The 25,835-nt window shown below is 45.3% G+C and overlaps 1 protein-coding gene across 5 annotated transcripts in view; it reads right to left on the minus strand.

Annotated features, from left to right (window-relative positions):
- Window positions 1–25,835, minus strand: part of TOPBP1 (DNA topoisomerase II binding protein 1) — a 303,450-nt gene that overhangs the window by 240,203 nt on the left and 37,412 nt on the right. For all 5 annotated transcript variants that reach the window (XM_078663859.1, XM_078663862.1, XM_078663863.1 and 2 more), the window contains 3 exons: window positions 22,632–22,775; window positions 9,555–9,736; window positions 8,955–9,148 (listed from right to left, as the gene is read on the minus strand). In XM_078663859.1, the coding sequence (XP_078519985.1) occupies window positions 8,955–9,148; window positions 9,555–9,736; window positions 22,632–22,775 (520 nt within the window). The remainder of the gene's footprint in view (window positions 1–8,954; window positions 9,149–9,554; window positions 9,737–22,631; window positions 22,776–25,835) is intronic.

Consider the following 25,835-nt stretch of genomic DNA (forward strand, 5'->3'; position numbering starts at 1 on the left):
AGGAACTCTTCAGCATCGTCAAAGAGCTCTCCAACCCCAGCGCCAGAAACTACGACATCACTCCCTCGCAAGACTTTTGCGACTCACTCGCCTCCTTCTTCCACCGCAAGGTCGCCGACATACACAACAGCTTCGGCGCACCGCCCACGCATCCAACCACCGAACCAACGCCCCCCACCACACCCTTCGCAACTGGACCCCGGTCAGCACCGAAGACACCACCCGCACGATGAACACCATCCACTCCGGATCCCCAACCGACCCCTGTCCCCACCACGTCTTCAACAAGGCCGACTCCATCATCGCACCCCAACTCCGAGACATCATCAACATCTCCTTTGCCACCGCCACCTTCCCGGAGAGCTGGGAGCATGCCGAGCTCAGCGCCCTCCTGAAGAAACCGACAGCGGAACCCACCGACCTCAAGAACTTCTGCCCCATCTCGCTCCTCCCTTTTCCGGCCAAAGTCATCGAGAAGACCATCAACAAACAGCTCGCCGCCTTCCTCGAGACGAACAGATCCCTCGACCCCTCACAGTCCGGTTTCCGAGCCAACCACAGCACCGAGACCGCCCTCATCGCAGCCACTGACGACATCAGATCCTTGCTCGACAACGGGGAAACAGCTGCCCTCATCCTCCTGGACCTCTCTGCGGCGTTCAATACGGTTTGCCACCACACCCTAATACAGCGCCTCAGCAACATCGGAATCCAAGAGAAGGCACTGGAGTGGATCATCTCGTTCCTCGCCGGAAGAACCCAGAGAGTCCGCCTCCCCCCGTTCCGATCCGCGGCCACCGAAGTCATCTGTGGCGTACCTCAAGGATTCTCTCTCAGCCCCACTCTCTTCAACGTCTACATGAGCCCCCTCGCAGCCATCGCACGCCAACACAACCTGAACATCATCTCCTACGCCGACGACACCCAGCTGATCCTCTCCCTCACCAAAGACCCCGCCACCCCCAGAGCCAACCTCCAGGAAGGAATGAAAGACGTCGCAGAGTGGATGAAGACCAGCCGCCTGAAACTGAACTCAGACAAGACGGAAGTCCTCATCCTGGGATCATCCCCCTCCGCCTGGGACGACTCCTGGTGGCCCCCCGCCCTGGGCTCCACTCCCAAGCCAACGGACCACGCACGAAACCTGGGCTTCATCCTGGACTCCTCCCTCTCGATGACCAGACAAATCAACGCCGTCTCGTCATCCTGCTTCAACACCCTGCGCATGCTCCGTAAGATCTTCCGATGGATCCCCACAGAAACCAGGAAGACGGTCACCCAGGCACTCGTCACCAGCCGACTGGACTACGTGAACACCCTCTACGCGGGAACCACTGCCAAACTGCAGAAAAGACTCCAGCGCATACAGAACGCCTCCGCACGACTCATCCTGGACATCCCCCGCCACAGCCACATCTCCGACCACCTGAGAAAGCTGTACTGGCTCCCCGTCAGCAAGAGGATCACGTTTAGACTCCTCACCCACGCACACAAGGCTCTCCACAACCTGGGCCCCAAGTACCTCAACAACCGCCTCACCTTCTACACGCCCACCCGACAGCTCCGATCAACCAGCCTCGCCCTCGCCACCGTACCATGTATTCGCAGAGCCACCGCCGGAGGAAGATCCTTCTCCTACCTGGCAGCCAAGACATGGAACTCCCTCCCCATCCACCTACGGCTGACCCAGGACCACCTCTCCTTCAGGAAGCAACTCAAGACCTGGCTTTTCGAGCAGTAGCAGACCCCCCCCCCAGCGCCTTGAGACCCTAACGGGTGAGTAGCGCGCTCTACAAATCCCTTGATTGATTGATTGAAGCCCATGGCCCAAATTTCACATGCAGAGTAACACCCAAATCATTCTCAACTTGAAAGACTCAAATGAGACATCAGCATTAATAAAAAAGCACCTTGAGACCTTCCGGGTGAGTAGCGCGCTATATAAATTTGATTGATTAATTGATTGATTGAGTGAGTCACCCCTACAGCAAGCCTTACAGCCCTAAGGATGGTGCACTATACTACATGTGTGGACATATCTGCCTGAGCAGACCTGCCCCTTTGATGTCAAATTCTATCTATTCTTAGATATTACAAGTGGACAGGGAAGCCAATTTGAGTACATGTGCTGGACACTGGATTTAGGAGTTCACCAGCCACATGATGGCTTTACTGAAACTAGAGACGTTTGGTATCAAACATCTCATATTAATAAACCGACCCTGATGACAGTGATGGATTTATTAAAACATGTACCCAGAGGGCACCTTAGAGGTGCCCCCTGTACACCTACCGACTGACTGGTGTAGACCAGCCTGCCACCACATATAGGTTTCTGACCCCCTGCAGGTGGCATCCTTTGCTCTCTGAGGGAAGAAACAATGCCTGCTCCGGCCGGAGCTAAGTAATCAGCATATCAAGGCCGGGGGCTTCAAAGGCCTCTGCTGCCTGTGATATGCGACCTAAGCTTCCCTTGACAGGGGAAAATGCCACACCCTCACTGGGCTCATATAGCACCAGGCCAGGCGGGAATATTAGTCAGGAGGCGTGCCCCCCCTTCCCCCTTCCCTCCTTCCCTCCTTCCCCACCACTCAGGCTAGTAATGTGGACTACCTGATGTGCACATGACCTTAAAAATTCCACCATATTCGTTTTGGCGGAATTAGGCTCACTGGGGCAGGGTTATATACATGGTCTAGACACCTTAAAGGTAAGTATACCATTGGCTACTACCCGTCACTCCCCATAACACCACTAAATTGAGTATTTATGTGGCACTCCTGACACCAGGAACTCAGATTGGACAGATCAAGAACAGAAGGACGCCGAGAGAAAAAGTGAGAACTTTAAGACTGCTGTGGACTTTTGGCGCCAAACCCAGCCTGCTCCACTAAGTCTTGACAACTGTGACCCAGTGACTTGTTCTGCAGCTGACCAGCTTCCAAGAACCCCGGAAAATTTACTGCATTTAATGAACATTCAGCTGGAGTAATTGGATTGTTAAAGAAAACTTGGAGAGTAATGGTATTCTTATGGGCTCTGGTTGTTAGTTAAAAACAAGTGTAATTGATAAAAGTCACATGGAGGGAATTTTGCTTTTCAGTAGAAACTGGAAAACACCAGATGTTGCTTAACTTATACTGCTTTAGTTTTCTCAAGTGTCACACAGTTTAAAGGTAGCCCTTATTTCTAACAACTTTTCTGTGAAGGATAGTCCTGCTGTAAGCCACTTGGGCCATTGTAAACCGCTTAAAATGTGTGTATGGCCACCAGCAAGGTTATTTGCCCCTTAGACTTAATCCATCTCTTGGTGTGGGAGGATAGCTGACCTCATATGACTTCAGCTCACTGATCACTGACCAGTAGAAGAAAGGGGGCCACATAGAAACAGGATGCAGACAGGGACTTGGGGACAAGTCCAGGAACTCCCAATGGGGGGGGCTCTGGTCAAAAGGGTCCGGGGGACAAAGGAGCACAGTTGGTTTGTCAGTAACAGGGCTGTGGTGCTCTGCTGCAGAGTGGAAAGGTTGGTTGGGCTCTGTGTGCCTAGGCACCAGAGCGCCACAGCCCTGGTACCGACAAAATGACTGTTTGGCAAATGTATAAAAAATTATTGTAACACAGTCTATCAAGGAAGATATCCGATCTCTTTAGCAATGCCTCTTGTAATCCATACGATCAGAGTGGACAACCTCTTACCATAGCTAGAATAAGAAATTGAATCAAGAACACAAAAAAGTATACTACTAACACACTAAAAGGATCTGCAGAGATAATCAGTACTGTCAGCATAACAAATTTTAGAAATACGCTTCCTTCCTTATCCATCAGAACACTGGGAGCTGTATCACTGCAACACGAAAACAATAATTTGATGGTCATTAACCAAGACATAGAAGTACTTCTCACAAAGACTTAAAGCAAAGACAACAACACTCTTCCAACCACACATCAAAACAGTGTGCATCTGGTTCCCCTGTGCTTTTCTACTAATCTATTCTGCTACACTGCCAAAATACAACATCTTTGGTGATTGCTGGGCGTGACAAAATCTCAATAAATTAACATTAGCGAGGAAACTTCTACATTTCATTGCAATGATTTAGGATACATCTAATTATGACAAATGAACATTTGTAAATGAAGAGACCAGCAATTTAATAACCATTCTAGTTGTGGGTGTTGGACCTGGCTCTTTTTGGCAGGTTCACCCCGAAACTTTTTGCTTTTTCCTAGCCTGTTTCTGGAACCTAGTGTTGATGATTTTAGGCCTTTGCGCACTTTTTCACTGTGGTACAGTGTAAAGTGCGTGAGCTCTCTGTGTATGTGTGGTGAGTGAACTGCCCTCCCATAGGAATGAATGGGGAATATGTATGCCCATGGTAGTTCCTGATGTGTGGGGAGTGCAGGGTCGAGTTTGATATGTGTGAACTCGTGAGATTGAATGCTGCGTAATGGTGTGTCTAGTCTAGAAGTGCCACTTTTAGAAGTTGGCATATTTGTGTAATTTGTGCCTGGCGTGTGATTGGCTGGTGAGCCTGGCCCAGGAGTGCCTGGGCCTGCTTGTGGATGGACTGTCTGGTTTGAGGATGACAGGGGCTGGGGAGCCCCAGGAGGTTGTCTGAGTCAGCCCGTGGATGAAAGGCAGCATCTGCTGCCAGGGAAGTGGGAGGAGATAGCACCTGATAGTGAATGAGGCTGTGCCTGCCTGCCACAATGCTGGCTCCACCTCCCCGCTGGGCGACTGTCACCTCTGTCCCTGATACTGAAAGGACTTCCCTATAACCAGTTCTAGCTGGTTCTCACACTGCCTGTACCCTTTAGACTTCAAAGACTTTTCTCTGTATAAGAAGGGGCTGTGTCCCCTTCCAAAATGTTCTTGTTTTTGGACTTGAATCTACCAGGGGCGTGCTGCTGCTTGGGCCCAGGGGAATCCCTGGGCCCTGCCCAGCCCCTGGATATCTGATGGACTGCTGAAGGAATTCCTGGGACCCCTCTGCCTTGCCTGGGGTGATTGGAGACTTTGTTTTGGCCCTGGAAACCTTTTCCTGTGATGTCCTACTTGTTGCTGGGACCCTCCTTGCTAAGGGGGTCATTTCTGAGGGGCCTGGCGCTGTCTGAGCCCCCCCAAGCGCCTTGAGAGCGCTTTATGTTACTTATAGCACTGGAGGGCGCTTTCTCTTGTCTCTAGCGCTGGGGAGCGTTTTTATTCCCTATAGCGCTTGGAAGCATTTCATTTGGTCCCCCAGCGCTTTGGAGCGCTCTCCTTGTCACCAGCGTCTGGAAGCGCTTTGTTTTTACTTGCTGTGTTCAGCGCCCTTCACAACCTTGTTGCCGTTGAAATCCCCTACTGCCAGGGGCCGTAAATCACCCCGCGATCTCGCCGCACCTTGCCGGCGCTTCTAGAGCAAAGATCGAGGCCGCTGCTCTCTCATTGGTCGAGAGAGGCGAGCCCCCTCACCAACGCCGCGCTGGGATTGGCCCCAGCGCCGCCGCGTCATCACTCGAGCCGTGCAGCCACTGGTTGGAGGCTAGCGCGTCACTAGGGGCTCGTCCCGGGAGCCGCACTGCTATTGGCTGACTCCCGGGTGACTGAGGAGGCTCGTCGAGAGGGCCGCGACCGGATTGGCCCGTGTCCTCCGAGCATTACTGGGAGCCGCCGAGAGCCGTAAGGAGAGAAGGGCCTTCGGGGGAGCTGCGCCCGAGTGATCGGCATGACCCGGTGAGTGGCTGAGAAGGGGAGAGGGGGAGAGGGGCGTCGGGGCACATTGCCGGTGCCCGCCCCTCCCCTCGAGTGCGAGGCCCGTGTGGGCTCTTCGGTTGAAGAGCCGATCCCGGCCAAGCAGGCTGCTCCCCCAGTGAGGCCGCATTCTTGTTTGACCCGCGAGGGTCCCGGGGGCATTTGTGTTGAGTTACGGAGGGCCCAGAGAGGCTCGTGGCCACAATTACTTAGTGTTAAGAGCCCAGAGAGGCTTGTGGCCGCAATTACTTAGTGTTAAGAGCCCAGAGAGGCTTGTGGCCGCAATTACTTAGTGTTAAGAGCCCAGCGAGGCTCGTGGCCGCATTTACTGTGTTTGGAGCCCAGTGAGGCTCTTGGGGGACACGAGTGTTTCAGAGCCTGTGTGGCTCCAACGTTCTGCACAATGGGGCATGTGTGATATGCCCAGAGCCTGTGTGGCTCCAGCATTTGGCCGCAGTGTGGTGTAAGAGCCTGTGTGGCTCCAACGATTGAGCGCAGTTTGCTCCTAGGGCCAGTGAGGGTCCTGTCGCTGTTTTGTTGATTCCCAGCTGCCCAGCAATTAGTGGGCAGCTGCACCGTTTAGGTCTTGGGATGTTCTCAGGTGCCCAGCAAGTAGTGGGCACCTGCCACGTTTAGGCCTCTGACATTGAGACACAGGGCGTCCTTGCCCCAACAAGGCCAGTTGGCCTAGAGACTGCCACAGGTGGTGGCTTATGTAGGTTTTGCGCAATTGTGTGGTTTCTCCTTGCACCTCTGAATGTTTTAGGCATCATGTGTCTTTGCGCTATTGAGTTGTGTTTTCTTTCCTGGCACCTCTGAATGTTTTTAATGCATCATGTGTCTTCCTTGATTTTACACCTCTGAATGTGTTGGTTGATGCATCATGTGTTTTTCTTTCCTTACACCTCTGAATGTTTTATGCATCATGTGTTTACCTTTTTCCCTACACCGCTGAATGTGTTTTTGATGCATCGTGTGTAATGTGTTCTTGCTGATACCCGTAAATGTATTTTATTCTTAGGTGGTTGTGTTTTGCCTACTATAGTTATACTAGAGAGGTTATGTGTCCATGCGTGATCTAGGCCTATGGTTAGTAGTATTGCGTAGTGTGTACCTACCTTTACCAGTAGTTACTGGTTGTGATTTATAACTGATATTTTGTGCTACAGTGATTTTATATCCTTTTATTCTAATTTCTGACAGTATGTCTATTTCTAAAGATTCTGACAGTGGCCCATGTGTGTAAATAATCCCTTATGAATATTGCCCGTGCCAGTTGGCACAATGTACATGTGTGATTTCTATCTGCTGTGTTTTGACAATACAAAAGTTATTTTTATATAACCTTGTGTGGAGTTCCTTTTGTGGTGTGCCTAGGATGTTGTTGTTGTTGTGTGCTGGCGCAAATGCTTTACACATTGCCTCCGAGTTTAGCCTCACTGCTCGTGCCAAGCTACCAAGGGGGTGAGCAGGGGTTATCTTGGCGTGTGACTCCCTTGCCCTGACTAGAATGGTGGTTTCTGCCTGGCTTTGGCGTCAGCCTTAGCCTACCAGAAATAGCCAGTTCTAACAGTGGGCATCCTATAATTTGTTTATTTATGCAGGACTCAGAAAGCAATGTGTGCAGACTGTTGTCTTTCCTGCAAGGTGGCAATGACGAACATAGGTTAACTGCCTGAAACAATGTAGGATTTGTCTGACACAGTAAGTTTTTGTTATTTCTGGAAATTAAACTGTAGCAGTAGCCACTGTGCAGTTACACATGAGTCAGAGTTTCCATAAGAAGAGTGTTTGATGTTGCTAATAACTGACTAATCTGCATAAAGGTTTCCCCACCTCACCTCCATTGTTGAAAATTCTGGGGTGACAAGCACAAGGCTAAGAAAAAGTGAGGGGGTCGCGTAAGATTTTTTTCTCATGCAATAACCATAGGAAAAATTAGACGATACAGAAAAAAATGGCACAACAGAATTACATCAAATTTGGCAGAAAGCTAAATATCGATCCAGAAAACGTGCTTTTAATGATATATTCAGCCATTTTAGAGAAATTAAGGTTTACAATATAGCAATATCTGTTGCCACAGGTCTTCTGCAGGAGTCCCATGGCTATGTACGAAAAACAAATTCTTATTGGTCGTAGTCCTGCAAGACTCCGGGATTCTGTTCCAGAAAAAAATCTTTTTTTAAAAGGAGTGTATACGTAATTAAGGGGGGGGAAGTGTAGGGATAACTGACCCCTAGACCTTGAGTGGGGGTGGCGAGTGTTTCCCAGAAGGACCACCTGGGACCAAAAAACGAATGTTTTGGCTTTGTGGCGGTCCCACCAAATAGTACACCCCTCTCAAACTTATGTAGTCCTGTAGGACTCTCACAGGAGCTCCCCGCCCCAAAAAAGGGAAAAAAGAAAATCTCCGGTGGAAGTGTGTGGCCAGTTGGCCACTTTTGGGGGTGTTTGCCATGTGAGGGGGTTGGGTGCAGGGCCTGGTTGCAGCCAAGCCCCCCTGCAATGCACAGCCACTGCCAGGCGAAGATGTATTGTAGTAAGATGTTATTTTATGTTAAGTAAAAGCATACAAATTAATTGGGGAAAAAACACAAGGTTAAAGTGGAGTTCCAAGTAAGTATGGTAGACTTACATTATTAAAAATCCTTCAAAAATTATTTATTTAAAAAAAGGTTAAAGTGGAGTTATACAAAGGTTGTCTACTAATAATAATGAAAATAACACTGCAATACACCAGTTATGTGTAACTGACATTGTTAAATGGGTATATTATGTACAATATTAGGAATTAAGTGCTGGAGCCAGAAAGATGAAATCATTGAAAGCTTCCTCCTCTCTATAGGTATCAATGTCCTGACCGTGAATACAAGTTACGAGTTAAGAGTTAAAGAAAAGCATACCTATGTATGAAGAGCACTCACTGTTATTTTGAATGTACCTGCAAGTATAGTGATTGTATACCCAGATCAATCAACTGGGAATGCAAATAAGTACTCCGGAAGGAAATAAAAACAAAAGATTACTGTTACGATAGAATGTGACCTAAAAAGTACTGCTTGTGTGGAACTCCTAAAGTAAGGCTCTACATTACAAATCAAATATACGCTTTCTTTACTGCCATAAACATTTAGTCAACAACAATAAAAGTAGGCAACATAAAGTGTGAAGGATCATACAGATAAACAAATCACTAACTGTAATATATTACCTTTAGCCTCTTGTACAATGAGGTGAGTGCACTCATTCATTTTCAACTGCCCTGTGTACTGGCCTCCATGTTTGCCAGTGAGACGCTGCACTTCCTTCCTGTCCAGGCTGCTCAAACCAGTTACACAAATTGTGCAGCCACGGAAAATGGGGCAAATATGGTCTTGAATGTTTACTTCAGTGTAACTGATAATACTATGCAAGACAAAAGGGAAAAGCATACATAAGGAATGTTGCCCTCCCACCCTCCCCGTCCCCCCTCCCCCCCACCCAACAAGCTTTAAAATTCAGTACAGTAAAATTCCATTCAACTGTGCATTTATTCCCCGTATGATCCCAGGCTAGTATATTTGTCATACATACATATATAAGTATTACATTTAGTCCAGCTTGTTAAACAACTGTGCATATTCTGAGGGCATTTTGCAACACAATATAAGACACCATTTATGTTAAATCTGTACAAATACATTTTCAATTTTGATCCCCTGAAGCCATTTATAAAAATGTGCAGCCGAGGAGAATTGCTTGTGTAAACAGGGACAAATGTGGACGTAATTCTTCTAAAAGTCTACAACCCACAAATAAGATGTTTGTTTACCTCTGTAGGGACTTATCCCATACTGCTTTTACCCAAGACGGAAGCAAAATGGGTTTCTTTAGACTGGCAGCCACCAAATATTTCTTGCTGCCAACTTCACCAGCAATCAGATGGGTCACAGACACATTGAGATCTCGGTAGACCCTGCCACCCATCATCTGTACGTACTTGTGAACTTCTTCCTTGAGACCGAAAAGAAAATCAGATCAGTCAACGTGAAGGAATTTAGTCAATTAAGAAAAACACGCTGCTAATCTTAGTTTTTCTGATAATCCATTTAACCAGACGTTTGCTCACTAAGCAGGTAAATAAAAATTGCAAATGCGTTTACTGAAAACAAAAAAAGACATTACAAAATGGCAGGTCCAAAAAATAGGTTAGCTGGGGATTTAAGCAGTACAAGCATGAGGGCTGAAGCATGAGGAAGGATAGAAAGGCTCAATACAAAATCAAGAGCATAATAGAATTGAGAGGAAAATAATGGAGGATACCATGACGTTGCAAAACAGTGTATGGGTAAGGACTCTTTTATTGTACTGCCACCAATCAGCAAACAAACCAGCACTACCCATTCATGACAAACATTACCAATACGATTGCACCATGTGTCCTTCCTCTTCAATCAAGGGTTTTCCCAATATTTGAAATTTTTGATTTAAACATTATACTTTTTTTTCCTACACGATACAAATTCCAAATTTGCACCTCTATTTTTAGCCCCATTCTGCACAGTAGTGATACACAAGACTTGTGATTTACTTCAAACTGGTGTGAGAAAGTAGCCAAAGATAACTTGACAATGTTCATTTTCTTTTTAAAAAGAAGAAGTTTTGTGAAGTGTGTGCGCGCTTATCTGAGCGAACAATAGCAAATCCTATTTGTCTGCCTTGCAACTTGGCTTTGCCAATGTTTTTTGTTGTTTTTTTAACATGGCAAGACGCAAAATACTGCCATACTTGTCATCTTGTCATAGCATTAGCAAAAGTAATGGCATGACAGGCTGCCATCTTGAAATGGGAAACCTGTACCACTGTAAGAGCCTCTTCAGGTTGTGTGTTCTTGCTGCATTAAGAAGCAACATGGCGGTTATTTTGAGATTGGATTATGATTAAATAAAGCACCATTTCAAAACTGCTGCTATAGCTTTTGCACAGGTTTGCGGGAAAAGCAGGTGGCAGATAAATGCCAAAGATGAAGTGGAAACCTATGAAAGGGCCTCAGAGGTTGAGGTGGAAGAGCCAGTCAGCTATGAGCCGATCTAAAACATGATCGAAAATGAATGAAACTGGAGGAACACAATAAGAAAACAGCTGAAGTGGACTGACCCAAAGTCCACTGTCAGACATTATTTGGGAGTCTACAGGGCAGACAGGGCTGACTGGCATACATACAACTGTGATGGCTATAGTAGATGGCTACTGGTATCCGGGGGTCCATTCTACTATGGATATGCAAACTGGGCCAAGTATACATTTTTCCACACTTAAATCCCAGGGTAGTGAGGGCTTATCCGGGAAGTAGAGGGTATGAGATCAGAACTCAACATCAACCAACAGATACAATAACTTAAGGTTCAGCCCAGTGTTTGTCTTTTAGAAACGGAAAGTACTCTTAATCACACAACAATAGTAAATACTACACAATACAATTGTGAACAAAGTGTTGCCACTGCTCACAATGCCCTGGGTTGCTTCCCCCTTCCTCGTGTTTGTTCTCTCCCTTGCCCAGTTTAGAATGGTGCCAAAATAACCTTAGGTAGAAGCATGAATTGGGCTCAGGAACAGATTACATTCCACCACAAGTTCAAACGCACAGGCAGAAGTAGGTTGCTATTGTTGAGGACAGACTTTTATAATATGGGACAAAGGAGTTAAGACAGTTTTGAAACGTCCGCCATTTGTGCTGTATATGTCAATACGTAGCATTCGCCCATTCAGTCAAATTGCCCATACTATGGCGGTGGAGAGTTGGAGGTGGAAAGTTATCTGATTTTGGCTGATTTGTATCCCGAAAATAGGTTTATGACATTAGAAGGAGCACAAGAAAGTTTTGGTGTTGGTAGTTGTAGGAAGCGGACTCTCCATATAGTGTACTAAAAAAAGAGGTACACTGCCCAGAGAGTCCAGTGGGTCCCCAATTGGTTTACAGAGGCTAAAGTAGATAATACTCACACTCTCTTTTGTGGTATGGGCGAGCAGGTAGGCTTATCAGAGGGTAGTGCAAAGAATAAATCCGAGACCAGTTTTACAAAAATAACACTTTTTTTTATATTTCAAACTCATAAACTTCGTTTCAAGGTAAGTACAGTTTTTGATTTTTTTTAAAAGCACAGGTAAGTAAAGCGTTTAAACCTGTGTGCTTTTACGCACAACGCAATCCTATGGGAGGAAAGTTCAAAGATGCATAAAGGTAGGTATAGTTGGTTTCGGGGGTTGCCGTTCTGGGAGTATTAGTGGGCCAAGGTTAAAGTACTACCAGCAGTTCTTTGGGAACCATCCGGGTTCTACCAGGAACAGGGTGCTGGTGAAGCAGGTAGCTGACGCGCTACAGAGAATGGGGGACAACTCAAAAGAGGCTGCACAGGGGGACTGGCAGGTAAGTCTTTGGGGGCTAACAAATGAGGGCTCAGGTCACAAGGGATCTTGGAGCACAAAGGCACATCCGGTTTGTTGGGACCCGGGCCTGGGGGACTAAGTGCAGAGTGGTTAGGTCAGCTAGGCTGGAGCACACAGATGCACCTCGCAGTCAGGGACAAACAGCTGGCAGGGGAAAAATCAAAGCAGCTGGGCCCCTCTTGAAGTGGGTCTCAGTGATGCAGATGTCTCTCGACGGCTGCTAGGTACTGGTGCAGTGAGGATCCAGGCTGGACTCATGGTCAGTGTTTGGTGCAGGGCGTCCAGTACCCCGAGAGTTGGTGCGGCACGGCTCTGGTTGGTCATGGTGCCCTTATGCTGGGTACTCATGCTCTGGAAGGTCAGATCTGTCCCCCCACATTCTCTTGGTCATGTGCGGCATCGGACAGGTTGGGAAGCTGCAAGGAGGTGGAGCAGACTCTGCTTGTCCATGCCTGCGGATTGCAGGGGAGTAGCTACTCTACTCCAAGGGAGACTTTCAGTGTGCACTGAAGTGCCAGTAAGGCTACCCAAGGCTTTGTTAGTTCTTCAGCTTTCAGGAAAAGTCTCTGTCGCGATTGTGAAGAGCGGGCTGAGGACGGCAGGGTTTCACACCAAAGTTCTGCTTTAGTTCTTGCCAGGAAGTGATTCTTCTTCATCCTTTTTCTGTTGGGCCGTCGAATCTAAGTTCTTGGGTTCAGGGGTGCCACTTAAATACTCAATTTAGGGGCATTATCGGGAGTGACAGGTAGTATCCAATGGTCTACCTACCTTTAGATAGTCTACACCCTCTATATGACCACTTCCTGTGGGAAGTGGGCATAAACTTGACCATCGATTGCTAATTCTGTCCAAATCAAAATGGAGGAATCGAAAAAGTGCGGTCCACATCAGCTGGACCGCCTTTGGGGTGGTGCTGGCTGAATGTGGGCACACCTCCTATTCAAACTAATTTTCAACCCTGTGTTGCTGACAAAATGTCGAATCAGGACAGGGAGGTGGCAACTCTACTATCTGGGGAGGCCCAGGGTTGCATAACAAAGGCGGCAGGCCTTTGAAGCTTCCTACCTTGGAATGTCCAACCTGCTTGGAGAAGATGTGAACACCTCCACCCACAGCAGGTTTTCTTCCTGTCTTCCGAGAGCGAAGGATCTCACCTCAGCAGGTCAGAAACCTGCCTGTGGTGGCTAGCTGGTTGGGACCAGTAAGTCAACATACTAGTAGATGGTAGGTTTTCATGGGGCACCTCTAAGATGCCCACTGTGTGTACTTCATAATACCTTCAGCGCTGCATCAGTGTGGGTTTATTACAACGAGGTGTTTGGCACCAAACACCTTGGGTTACAGTGAAGCCATCATTTATCTGGGGAACTTGTAAGGAAGAGTGTCCAGCACATGTACTCATTATGGCTTCCCTGGGCACTGGTAATATCTTAGGGTGTACTTAGATGTCACCAGTACATATCCACTCTTACCTATGTCACATGTAGTGCTAGCAGGCATGGCACATGTGTGCCATGTCGACTCCTCGGTTTTCTTTACACTAAGACATGCAGGCTGCAATGGCAATTTACATGAGCTTGGTAAGGGGTCCATAAGGGTGGCACAATTCGTGATGCAGCCCTTATGTAACCTCTTTAGGTCCAATGCCCTAGGTACCAGCGGTACCATTCACTAGGGGCTTGCATTGAGCTTCAAGGGAGTGTCAATTTGAACAATCTTACAGTTTAGGTAAAGAACACTGGTGCTGGGGACCTGGTTAGCAGGAACCCAGCACATGCTCAGTGAAATTTATACCAAATATCGGGCAAATCGTTGGGGGCTGCCATGTCAAAAGGGGCACTCTCCTTCAGTAGTGGACAGTTTCGCCAATACACCTGTATTACCTGTACAGAGGTGTGGCGCCGCGGCCAGGGCGACTGACGCTGGAATCTGGGATCACGGTTCGATCCCCAGCTCCGGCGGCAGGTTAGCCCAGCACCATGAGACTCTGGGCAATAGCTTGCTTAATCTTCCCGACGGCCCCCAGCGCCTAGAGACCCTTACGGGTGAGTGTTTGCGCTTTACAAATGTGGATTATTATTATTATTACTACTGATGACATTTCCAGAGACTCCTGAACCTGCACAAACAATGACAATGCTGCTAGCACCATGCCATGTTGTAGAAGACTTGTTTTCAATATTAGCGGGACTCTGAGGTCAGACAGGCCAGGCAAGGCACTAAAGGCAAGGAGACAAATGCCAAACATATTTGGATGAGGGACTTACTGACAGAGAATTGTATAGGCTGTGTGCAGTAGGATAAAGACAGCATTGAGAAATGCATGCTTTACATAAATTCAGTATACTTACGTCCACATGACATATTTGACACCAGCTGCGTATAATTTATCCAGGACAGTCCTCTACGGTCACAAGGGGTCAGGCGGAGGGAGTCGACTTTTTACATATCACCAGGGACCGCCCCAATAATAAACAGTTTTTGGGTGGTTGGTGCCCAAAGAGTTGGAAGATTTGTGGGATGCGGGTGGACACCTATCATGAGGGAATACTAGCTGGGCATAATCTCAAAAAAGAAAAAGGAAGGAATGGGTAGAAAATGTTATACATTAGGTAAAATATTGGACAAAAAAGGATTGCCTCACACTGGCTGAGTCCTAAACCCTTGCCTATAATTAGCTGGGTTCAGGACATGATGGAGGCGGCCGTGGCAGAGGAAACTCAAATGAAAAAAGTGATGAGGGATGATAAAGTGGAGGAGGTCCTAATAGCACAGGCTGAATTGATTAACTCTTTCTGATCAACAGCAAACTACCCACATGAATACAGAAAGGGGTGGCTACCATGCTTACTGGCAGTAAAGAGAATGCCAAGAGGAGACAGGTTACAGATTTAGCTTACTGGGCCAGGAAAGTTGAATGTTCAGACACGGTGTGAACCCAATTTTTAAGAAGGGATGCCTATTGCATAATAATGTTGAAAAGGGGGGGTTTGGCCCTGTGGGAAAGAGGGTAGGTTGGGCCTTTACGTCATACAAAAGGGGAATTTTACCTATGCCTCTGATGTCAATTGAAAACAATTAATGCAAAAAGACAGATAAACAAAAATGTATTTGTTTACCCAGACGCTTGATTTGTGTCATTACTTTTTGTTGAATTTTTGGAAAAGACACATTTTTTAGACAGAGAAAAAGAACATCATCAACTTCACATTGAACCATACAACATTGTTAAATATACAACAATATATGAGATTGATATGTACAAAAGATGAATAAACAAACAGTACAAATGTGCTCTACAAGTACACAAGTGAGTGGATGTGAACAAATCAATAAAACAGTTACCAAAAGGGCAGTGCAATAGAAACACTAGTTGAAAAAAAGAGAGAGTTAAATGTCCAGGGGGTATGATGATGTGTGATACCTCCTATACTTCTGTACAATTCTTATATATTTAGATCTCTATTTTACACAGGGAATGTAACAAAAAACATGATACAATTCCTTTAATGAATAGATGAATGCCGACGCGTTTCGAGTCTCCTCGTATTAATCACAAGACTCTCATCAGGGCGGGATAAATCATATCCGTAGGAACTGTATATGAGGAAAAAACAAGGGGGAGAGAATACTTTTAGAGTTTGGTCCTCTATCCAACCAAAAACTGCTTGTGTAAAAATTGCATCAGCCGATGCAACATACCTTATTTGACCAGATGTTTGCTGGTCTTTACAGAATATTGTCAATTTCCATGGGTGTCAACCTGCAACAGAGTGAGAAACCCTTCAGGGAACTGTGTCGAAAAAATGGGCTGCAACAGTTGCAAGCGAGTTATACAAAAAGAGATTTACCTATAATTGAAGGTCTGGCGTGGCTTAAACTAATCTCATGGACCGGGTGAATCTCTTTTTGTATAACTCGCTTGCAACTGTTGCAGCCCATTTTTTCGACACAGTTCCCTGAAGGGTTTCTCACTCTGTTGCAGGTTGACACCCATGGAAATTGACAATATTCTGTAAAGACCAGCAAACATCTGGTCAAATAAGGTATGTTGCATCGGCTGATGCAATTTTTACACAAGCAGTTTTTGGTTGGATAGAGGACCAAACTCTAAAAGTATTCTCTCCCCCTTGTTTTTTCCTCATATACAGTTCCTACGGATATGATTTATCCCGCCCTGATGAGTCTTGTGATTAATACGAGGAGACTTGAAACGCGTCGGCATTCATCTATTCATTAAAGGAATTGTATTATGTTTTTTGTTACATTCCCTGTGTAAAATAGAGATCTAAATATATAAGAATTGTACAGAAGTATAGGAGGTATCACACATCATCATACCCCCTGGACATTTAACTCTCTCTTTTTTTCAACTAGTGTTTCTAGTGCACTGTCAGTACCAATCGGACAAGCTTGACTTACAATTGATAGTTCTACAAAGCCTAGCAGAAGCCACCATGGGGATCGACAGAAAACTAGCTGACCTTAACGGCCTAATAAAAAGAGGACAGGAGTCAGCTAATTTAATTCAAATCGAAAGAACCAACTGCATCTGCTCGCCAATCATCGATAAACTATCATCTATACCCACGATGTTGGGAAATCTTCTGGAGGATATAAAAACAAACATCATAAAGCCTCCCCCAATGATTGAAAAGCACGATAAGACTAAAACAGATTCAACTACAGCAAATCTTCTATCAACAGAGGGAAGGCCCGACACCCCTCACATCAAAGGGTCACCAGGAAACAGCAAAGACCCACACAAAATAAAAACAAGCATGCCGTGGCGCCTGCCCTCATCCACCACAAGCCCACCGGAAGAACCCCCTCAGAACATCCCCAAAAGAGGACAAATTGAGCTAGTGGAGAGCCCACCTAATGCCTGGGCCCGACGAAAGCAAAAAAGAAAGGGCCGGAATAAGAAAACAACAGAACCGGAAAGTAGTGAAGAGCACAGTCACCTCATTACACCGAGAGATAAGAAGCTGCCAGGTGATAGAAAACATCAAAGGGAACTCACAAATCTCCCACCATCACCTACAAACCCATCGCAAACAAAGACTCAAACAGAAGCAGGAACAGAACAGAACCCCGCCTGCCAACCACTAAATCCGGCAACTAGAAAGCCCTTAGATCAGGAACAAAAGGGGCAACGGGCCTGCCAAGCAGCATCAATACAACTAACCTTGGAAGCAAGTAGACAGCCCCGAGAGGATCCCAAATCAATCCAAACTGAAGTTATACCAAAAGACCTCCGAGAAAAATGCATCTGCAATAAAAATGAGACCAGTACCAGTGAAACAACAAAGAACCGCCGAACAACAAGTGTTGCCCACTCAGAAAACAGCCAGGCAAAGGAGAAATCGGAGGAGGTATCATCCAATAGCGGAACAACAACTTCGCACATCCACAAGCCACATGGGATTATCCATATCAAGCAACAAATGCACCAGCAAACACCTCCCCTTGGGGAAATGGACGCGGACACAATCTTATTCATTCCCGAATTTATCTCTAGAGGAAGAGTGGACACCTTAAACAGGGGTAATATTTTAAAGTTAATTAATTCAATAGAGAAATTAAAAAATATAAAAACCACCGATATGTTATCACTTGAATTTCAACCAGCCCCCCACCCACAAGGAAACGAAACAACAAAGACCATATGGTCATCAAGGGAAGTAGCAAACTTAATTATGAACGAATCTTCAACATTTTCACAGTGGGGAATTAAGCTCGAAGCAGAAAAAAAGCCAGCCTACCCCACCCTGCTCCTTGAAGAAAGGAAACAAGAACGCACCCATCTGGCCAAATCAATACTGAAAGGAGCACTTAGCTACTCCCCAGGGCTGGACAAATATACATCGTTCTCTCACAATCCCATAACCCAGCAATCAGCATCAAGTAGTCTAAAAATTACTCGCACCATACTTGGAGATGACCCCAACTGACAAAAAGCGCCATTCTCAACACCTGACCCTACGACCCCCTCCACTAATATCAAAATATGCAGTTGGAACATCAATGGCCTTTCAGACAAACTGGAGGACCTTGACACATTAAATTACTTAAACAGTTTCGACCTGATTCTCCTCCAGGAAACATGGGAACTAAATGACATTCCTCTACAAGGCTACACTACGCTGACCCATCCGGCAACCAGAGGCTCTCAATATGGCCGAAGCTCAGGGGGACTTGCAATACTCACCTCAATTAATACCATTGGTGCAGTGGAAGAAAAAAGGGCAAACATCACCCCACCAAATGAAATACAGCTCATATCACTTACAGTCAAAAACGAACAGGCCACCCAACAGCTACACGTCATAAACACATACATTCACCCGAAGCACAAGAAATCTGGGTCAAGGGAACTTGTCAAAGAACTGACAAGGCTCATGGTCGAGGGGGATATGGAAAACACACTTATGGCAGGAGACTTCAACCTCAACCTCTTCGGAGACAAAACCTCGGACGAAATGACAAAAGAAATGGACACCATCTGGAAAATCCCAAGCCAAGCTTTCCCCCCACGAAACAAACAAACCAAAACCTCAACCCAGTTAGTACAAGACCTTGAGCAATTAAACCTAAGAGTGCTCAACGGACGACTCATTGAGGATATCCCTCCAGCACCAACATATTTCTCATCAAGCACTTTCTCACACCTTGACTTCATGCTTGTATCACTTCCACTGTATGAGAAAATAAGCTCGTTCAAGATAGGAGAAAGCACCCAAAGTGACCATCTGCCTCTAGAAATCAATCTTGGGCTGACTTGCATGAACGAAGCAGCTTGAAAAAGATACATCGTCACAGAACACACCACCAACTACAGAAGAATAAGATGCAAGCCCACCAAGCCTGAGAAACTTCTAAATAGCGCTAAAACACTTATACATCAGACATCCAGCTCAAACAATAACCCCCTTGACGCCTGGGTAGACTTCGTAAAGGAACTAGGAGCCAAGCACGCAACAGAGACAAAAACTCAAAAAGGCAACAACATCGCCAGGATCATACACGGCAAAATAACAACTGCAGAGATAAAAAATATAAAGCGAGAAATAAAAAAGTCTCTCAAAGAACTCCGAAAACACCCCAACATCGAGGACACCCAAAAGAATCTCCGCAAGCTAAAAGCACAGTTAAAAAAGAAAACTTGGGAAAGAAAAAGGCAACTAAACGAGGACCTCTGGGTAAAAATCCTTCATAACTCCAAACAGAAGAATAGTTCCGGCTTTTGGAAGATCATTCACAGCCTCCAACAACCAGGCCACAAAGGCATTAACTCCAACATCTCCGAATCTGACTGGGCTACCTACCTATCAGCTCACTTCAACAAAGCCGACCCTGCAAAGGCAGCGCCTGCAGGGGGAGACAGGTCAGACGCAGTGCACAAGAGCCCCGACAACCTTGGCATATCTTCCGACAATAAAATCCAAGCCTGCTGGCGGAAACCAACCAAGGAACAAAACCCAATTGAGGCTAAACGCCTACTACCAACATTCGACTCAACCGCACCTCAAGAAGAGAACTCATTCCAGGACACACCGGACAGATTAAGAAAACTAATTCTAAAGGGCAAACTCGAGGGGGCCCCCGGTCCCAACGGGATACCGCCCATACTATACAAGCAAGACACTGCCTTCTGGTGCAACACCCTGACACCAGTATTCCACGCAATAAGAGAAACAGCAACCATACCAACATCCTGGAGAGGCTCGATAATAAGCCCAATTTACAAAAAGGGAGCCAGGAACGACCCAAGTAGCTATCGCCTTATAGCCCTAATCGATACAGAGGCAAAATACTATGCAGGCCTAATCTTGGAGGAATTAACATCTTGGGCAACAGCAAATAACACCATCCCAGCAACCCAAACTGGATTCCGCAGCGGCCAGGGAACCTCGACAAACATCATGGCGCTAACTCTTTTGTCCGACGCAGCAAAAGCTTCCAAGAGCTCTCTCTTCATGTGCTTTATTGACTACAGCGCTGCGTTCGACCACGTAGATCGGAAAAAACTCTGGCGGAAGTTGGACAGATGGGGAATCCCAGGCCCACTTTTACAGCAGCTGGTAATGTTATACACCGACACCTGGGTCAGGATCAAACTGGGCTCTGGCTCGCACCTCTCGAGACAAATCAAGACCAGTAAAGGCCTGAAACAGGGCTGCGTGCTAGCCCCCACGATGTTCAACCTCTTTCTTGCAGACCTCCCTGGTGAACTGGAGACAGTTAAATCCCATGCCCCAAGACTAGGCAACATCTCCCTCTCAAACCTCCTCTATGCAGACGACCTAGTCCTCATCAGTCGATCCCCCGTCGGCCTCCAACATCTCCTTGACAAAACCAACGCATTTTCAAAAACCAACTCATTAACAATTAACTTAAACAAAACAAAAGTAATGACAATAAACTATCACAAAAAACGGAAACCCGCATGGTTCCTGGACGGACAGAGGTTAGACCAGGTAGCCTCTTATAAATACCTAGGCGTCACAATAGACGGTAATGGTTCCTTCAAACAGCAACTAGAAGAAATTCGTCGAAAGGGCACGACATTCTACCTATCGGTAAAGCCTCTGCAGAAAGCACTCCCTGAACGATCACTGGGCCCTCTCCTACAGGTATTAAGAGCTCGCCTACAGCCCATGCTTACCTATGGTAGCGAATCCATGAGAGGCAAAGATGCAACAACACTAGATAAAACCATCAGTCGAGCATACAGGGCAATATTTCACCTCCCCACCAACTCATCACCCGCACAAATTCGCCTCGAATTCGGCCTCCAGAAACAAGCTTTGGAGAGAAGAGGCGCATATCTAAAAAGCTGGCGGAAAATCAGAGATGCCGACCAAGGATCCTTAAACGCCCACCTTTGGACCGAACTAACCATCAGAGTCAACTCACCTGCAAGGACCTATTTAATGGAATCATTGAAGGTCTTAGGACTTGTAGACCTATGGGAGTCGGCAACCGACCTTGGCACCTTCAAAAAAGTGGTGTCAAAAGTCACCAAGATGGTCTCATCAATTGAGGACAAAGCCACCCTAGCTAAAAGAGCTCACGGATGGGTCGTGCTGAATGGCTACAGCGCTCTAAAACCACAAGAGTATCTAACGACTGGCCTCACACAGAAGACAAAAAACAAGTTCCTTAATATGCGCATGGGCAGGATTCCTATAGCTCCGCACCTGGCTCCATGGACAAGGGAGAATCCTGCAAATCAATGCCGCCTCTGTCTTTCTGCGAAAGAGGACCTCATACACATTATCTGCATTTGCACAAACCTACAGGACATAAGGCGCTCCTTGTTACGGGCTCTATGGAATCAGAAGGGCATAAGGAGCTGCAGGCAGGCGGTGATGCTCTGTTTTAATCCTGACGAAACTCAGCTAAACTGCAGAACAACAAAATTTTTTGATATAGTGGCCACAAGATTGAACGAAAAATCCAGAGGGTCTTGTCAAGCAGAAGAAAAATAACAATAGAGCAAACACCCCTGGCTACCAAGGTCTTTGAATTTTGAAAAGTAACAAGGCCACGAAAACCCCACTGATTCTTATGTAACCAAAGCTGAGACTTTTATACTTTTAACACTTGAGCTATTGCACCTTACTGGTTTTAAGAAAATATTGACCTTTTAAAATTTGTATTTTTCAAACATTGTGAGTTTTTATTAACTGTACAATAAAATAAACTTAAACTATTGCACTGCCCTTTTGGTAACTGTTTTATTGATTTGTTCACATCCACTCACTTGTGTACTTGTAGAGCACATTTGTACTGTTTGTTTATTCATCTTTTGTACATATCAATCGCATATATTGTTGTATATTTAACAATGTTGTATGGTTCAATGTGAAGTTGCTGATGTTCTTTTTCTCTGTCTAAAAAATGTGTCTTTTCCAAAAATTCAACAAAAAGTTATGACACAAATCAAGCGTCTGGGTAAACAAATAAATGTTTGTTTATCTGTCTTTTTGCATTAATTGTTTTCAATTGACATCAGAGGCATAGGTAAAATTCCCTTTTTGTATATTGCATAATATGGCATGAAACAATGTACATTGGCCAACCCACGATCTACTTGACTGGACATTCACTAGACTTACAGGAGACAAAGAACATCATACTACTGCGGTCATGTCTATGGATAGTAAATGTGAACAATACTGGGTGGAAGAGAAAAGGGGTAAAAATTTGGGGAGTAGGAACTTGCCTATGATTTGAGAAACACTATGTTTGAACGCAGGTGTTATGATGAATTCAACAGAGCGTATCTGCACCTAATGCCTGATAGGTAAAATACACACTTATGCGGTTACTTAATTACAATTGTACTGGATGCTTATCATGAGTGTGTAATTCACATAACTCCCACATTTAGTTGACCAATAACTCCTGCTTACAAATTAACCATTGATTTTTATTTCCTGGTGTGGTACATTACCCTTGTTTCCTTTTCAAGGCTTGTACATGATATGGTGACGTCCACCATGGCCAAATTGAACACTGGAAATTCTGCTCTGGGCACACACCTCTGCTGCTGCATGCAAAATATAACTGCCTGTGGGCCAACAATTCTGCAGCCAAGCTGAAACAGACAAACAAGGAAAAAAAAATTAATAGAGAAAATAAGGGACCTTTTAAGAATTGGTTAACATTCAAATTAACTACAAAACTAGAAAAAGCTGAAAGCTGTACTAGATATTGGATTGAATCATTAACATTGCCTAAAAATCTGCATAATGTGAAAATCAAACAGGGTTTTAAAGACTTGGCCATATCTGCTGAATTGTGGAAAAATAAGTGAGTAAAATGTGGCCATCTCTTGGCAATGGGGGTGGAGAACAGTTTTTTTTTTACTCGAGGACCTGCATATATCAACTAAACCCAATGTCAGGTTTTCTCAGTATTTGCAGGTCACTAGGGACTTTGAGATTAAGAAGGGAGTCCGGCAAGGCTGCGTTGTGGCGCCTTTTTTATTTAATTTTTATATAAATGAGCTAGATAGTGCATTAAGGGAAACTGGAGTCGATTATCCCTGTGTAGGACGGCGTGGTATCCGCGTCCTGCTATATGCGGACGATTCCGTCCTCATATCCAGGACTGAATTGGATTTGCAATCTTTTTTATCCACTTTCTCTAGATTTATGACTGATCGGGTCTTGGCAATTAATAATTCTAAGTCCTACGTCATGAAAGTGGGCAACAATCGAAAAAGAGTTTTCATTTTAGTGTAGGCCCTGCCAAGATCCCTGCACTAATGTATTTTCCTACTTAGGGGTTTCTTTTTGATGACCAACATAAATGGGGCCCCTCTAATACTGAGGGAAAAAAAGAGGATCTGGCTCAGGTAAATACAGCAATCTTCAATTGTGCCTCTAAAATAGGGAAGAAACCAACAGGAGCTATGCTGCAAGTTTATCAAGCCAAAAGCTTGGCCATAGCTACCTATGGTAGTGAAATATGGGGACATACTGCCATAGATTCCCTGCAGGTAGAGGAGAACGACTTTTTTAAACGCTTATTATGTATTCTGCATGGAACCTCTAATTTAGCGATCCACGAGGAACTAGGGGTCCCCTATCTAAGTGATGCTCTTGCTTTACGACCCCTGATCTTCTAGCTAAAGTGTTGGCTGAACAAAGATTTAACTCTCAACCATCTGATTCTAAGAGAGTGTATGTCCCTTGAAAACTCGGCCCGTATCCCCTGGCTTAGATATATTAAAAGAAGTTTTGAAGGGATAGGGCAGGGTGATCTATTTTCCAAACCGGATTTTATCACCAAAAAGATGTAGAATTAACTAAGATAGCCTTTTTGACTTTAAAGAAAATGGACAGGGAAACCGAGGAGGTGCTGAGACCTAGTGTTCGGATGTATTTAATGCTTAAGACAACTCCGATGACGAAACCTTATCTTATCTGTCAACACATGAGAAGTTTTTGTTAACCAGGTTTCGGCTGAACCTCTTCTGCCTCCTGCTCGCCAGACCTAAGGGTTTTAACAGAGGTCAAGTGCTAGCTCCCTTCGGTTGCGACGGACAGTCTCCGCAGGATCTGCTGCACTTCCTGTTTTTATGCAGACTATACAAAATTCACTTTCTGGTTCGTATTTTAAAAAGAATGAATTTTAGACAGGTTCATCCGGCTCTTGTGTATCTTCAACTGCTGAAAGAGGACTGTATCTTTTTTATAGTAAGGTTTTTAAAAGCTTCTGTGAAATGTAGGATCTGTATGGATGTATAAAGTTTGTTTACTTAGGCATATTTATTTATCTGGCTGATTCATCTGCGGTAGAGGTTATTTCTTTATTTTTTTAATTAAGTATTATCACTCAATTGTTTTTATGTATTTATATCTGTGTAACTTTTATGGTTTTTCGAACAAAAACCGTATAAAGTTTTTCTGATTGATTGATTGACCATCTCTTGTTTTTTTTACAGAAATCTTGTTGGAGTTTAGTAGGCCTCTGGAAACTTCCCCTTTTCAGACCTGATGTGGCACCTAAGGGAAAGAAAACACTCTTTAACTAACTGAACCCTAAAGTACAAACAGCTGTTCTTCTGCACGGTCTGACTTTGGAGGCTGTGATGTCCCAGGAGCTTAGAGTCAAACTCCCTTCGCTAACAGAGCTGAAAAGGATAACATAAAAGTCTATAACTACTCAGATTGCATTTTACAAGTACTGAAGCATAGTGCACGAGCCAGAGAAATACAAGCTGCATCACAAATCTATGGCCTGAGTTATTTGTGATATAGAGGCCTGGATGTCTCATCATACCAGGTGCCCAGCCCACTTGAGACACAGTACCTCCTCCTGTTTCTACATGGCTTAATTTGCCTGTGTTGTTGGACTGCGGCCTTCAGTCCTGGAATCTGCTGGTACAATGGATTTGTCTTGCACTGGGACCTTGATGCGCGTGCACACACCAGTGCGTAGGGGAAGTGCACAGGCTGTTCTAAGAAATAAAATCTTTTTGCCAGATGATACTGGGCTAGTTGTGTAGTACTTCATTAGGTCAGGACTGGACTGTGGAAGTTCTCTGCTCTTGTGCGTTTCCGAGTTGCATCAGTCTCCTGTCAAGGCAGACCTCCTTGCTGCTGCCGGGCAGACATCCAGAGCTGGGAGTTCTCCACCTCCCACCGGTTATTATCTCTTTGGGGGTGGACATAAGAGGCATAGGTGGAATGCCTGTGTTTTTGGGAGGGCAAGGGATTAGACCATTTCTTGAAAATAGGACTGCTTTGTTGGTGTTAAATCTCTTCCTTGAAGCACCAGGATTTGGGAAGGAGGAGACTCTAAAAAGGAGTTTCCAGCATTCCAGACATCAGTTTAGAAGCCACCTAATTAATTTACTTAATTCTTGTAAACAAATGCTTGTCATGTTCTTAAAACACACACACTTTTGCCATAAAATACCAGTTTTCCTTTTTTAGTAAATAAGTACAGGAAGTGCTGGGTACTCCTTAACAATTGATTGGTATTATTTTTAAAGGGCTAGTGCCATGTTTGGCTGAAATAAGGGGCCTAGATAGGTAAAAATACAGGCACATCTCCTTGACGGAATAAGTTGGTTGGGGTCATTTACATTTCCAAGCACAAGGATATTGAGAACAAGTCAAACCCATATTAATGCTTGTGGGTTTTC

This window comes from Lissotriton helveticus, chromosome 10, assembly GCF_964261635.1.
Source record: "Lissotriton helveticus chromosome 10, aLisHel1.1, whole genome shotgun sequence".
NCBI classification, from domain to species: Eukaryota; Metazoa; Chordata; class Amphibia; order Caudata; family Salamandridae; genus Lissotriton; species Lissotriton helveticus.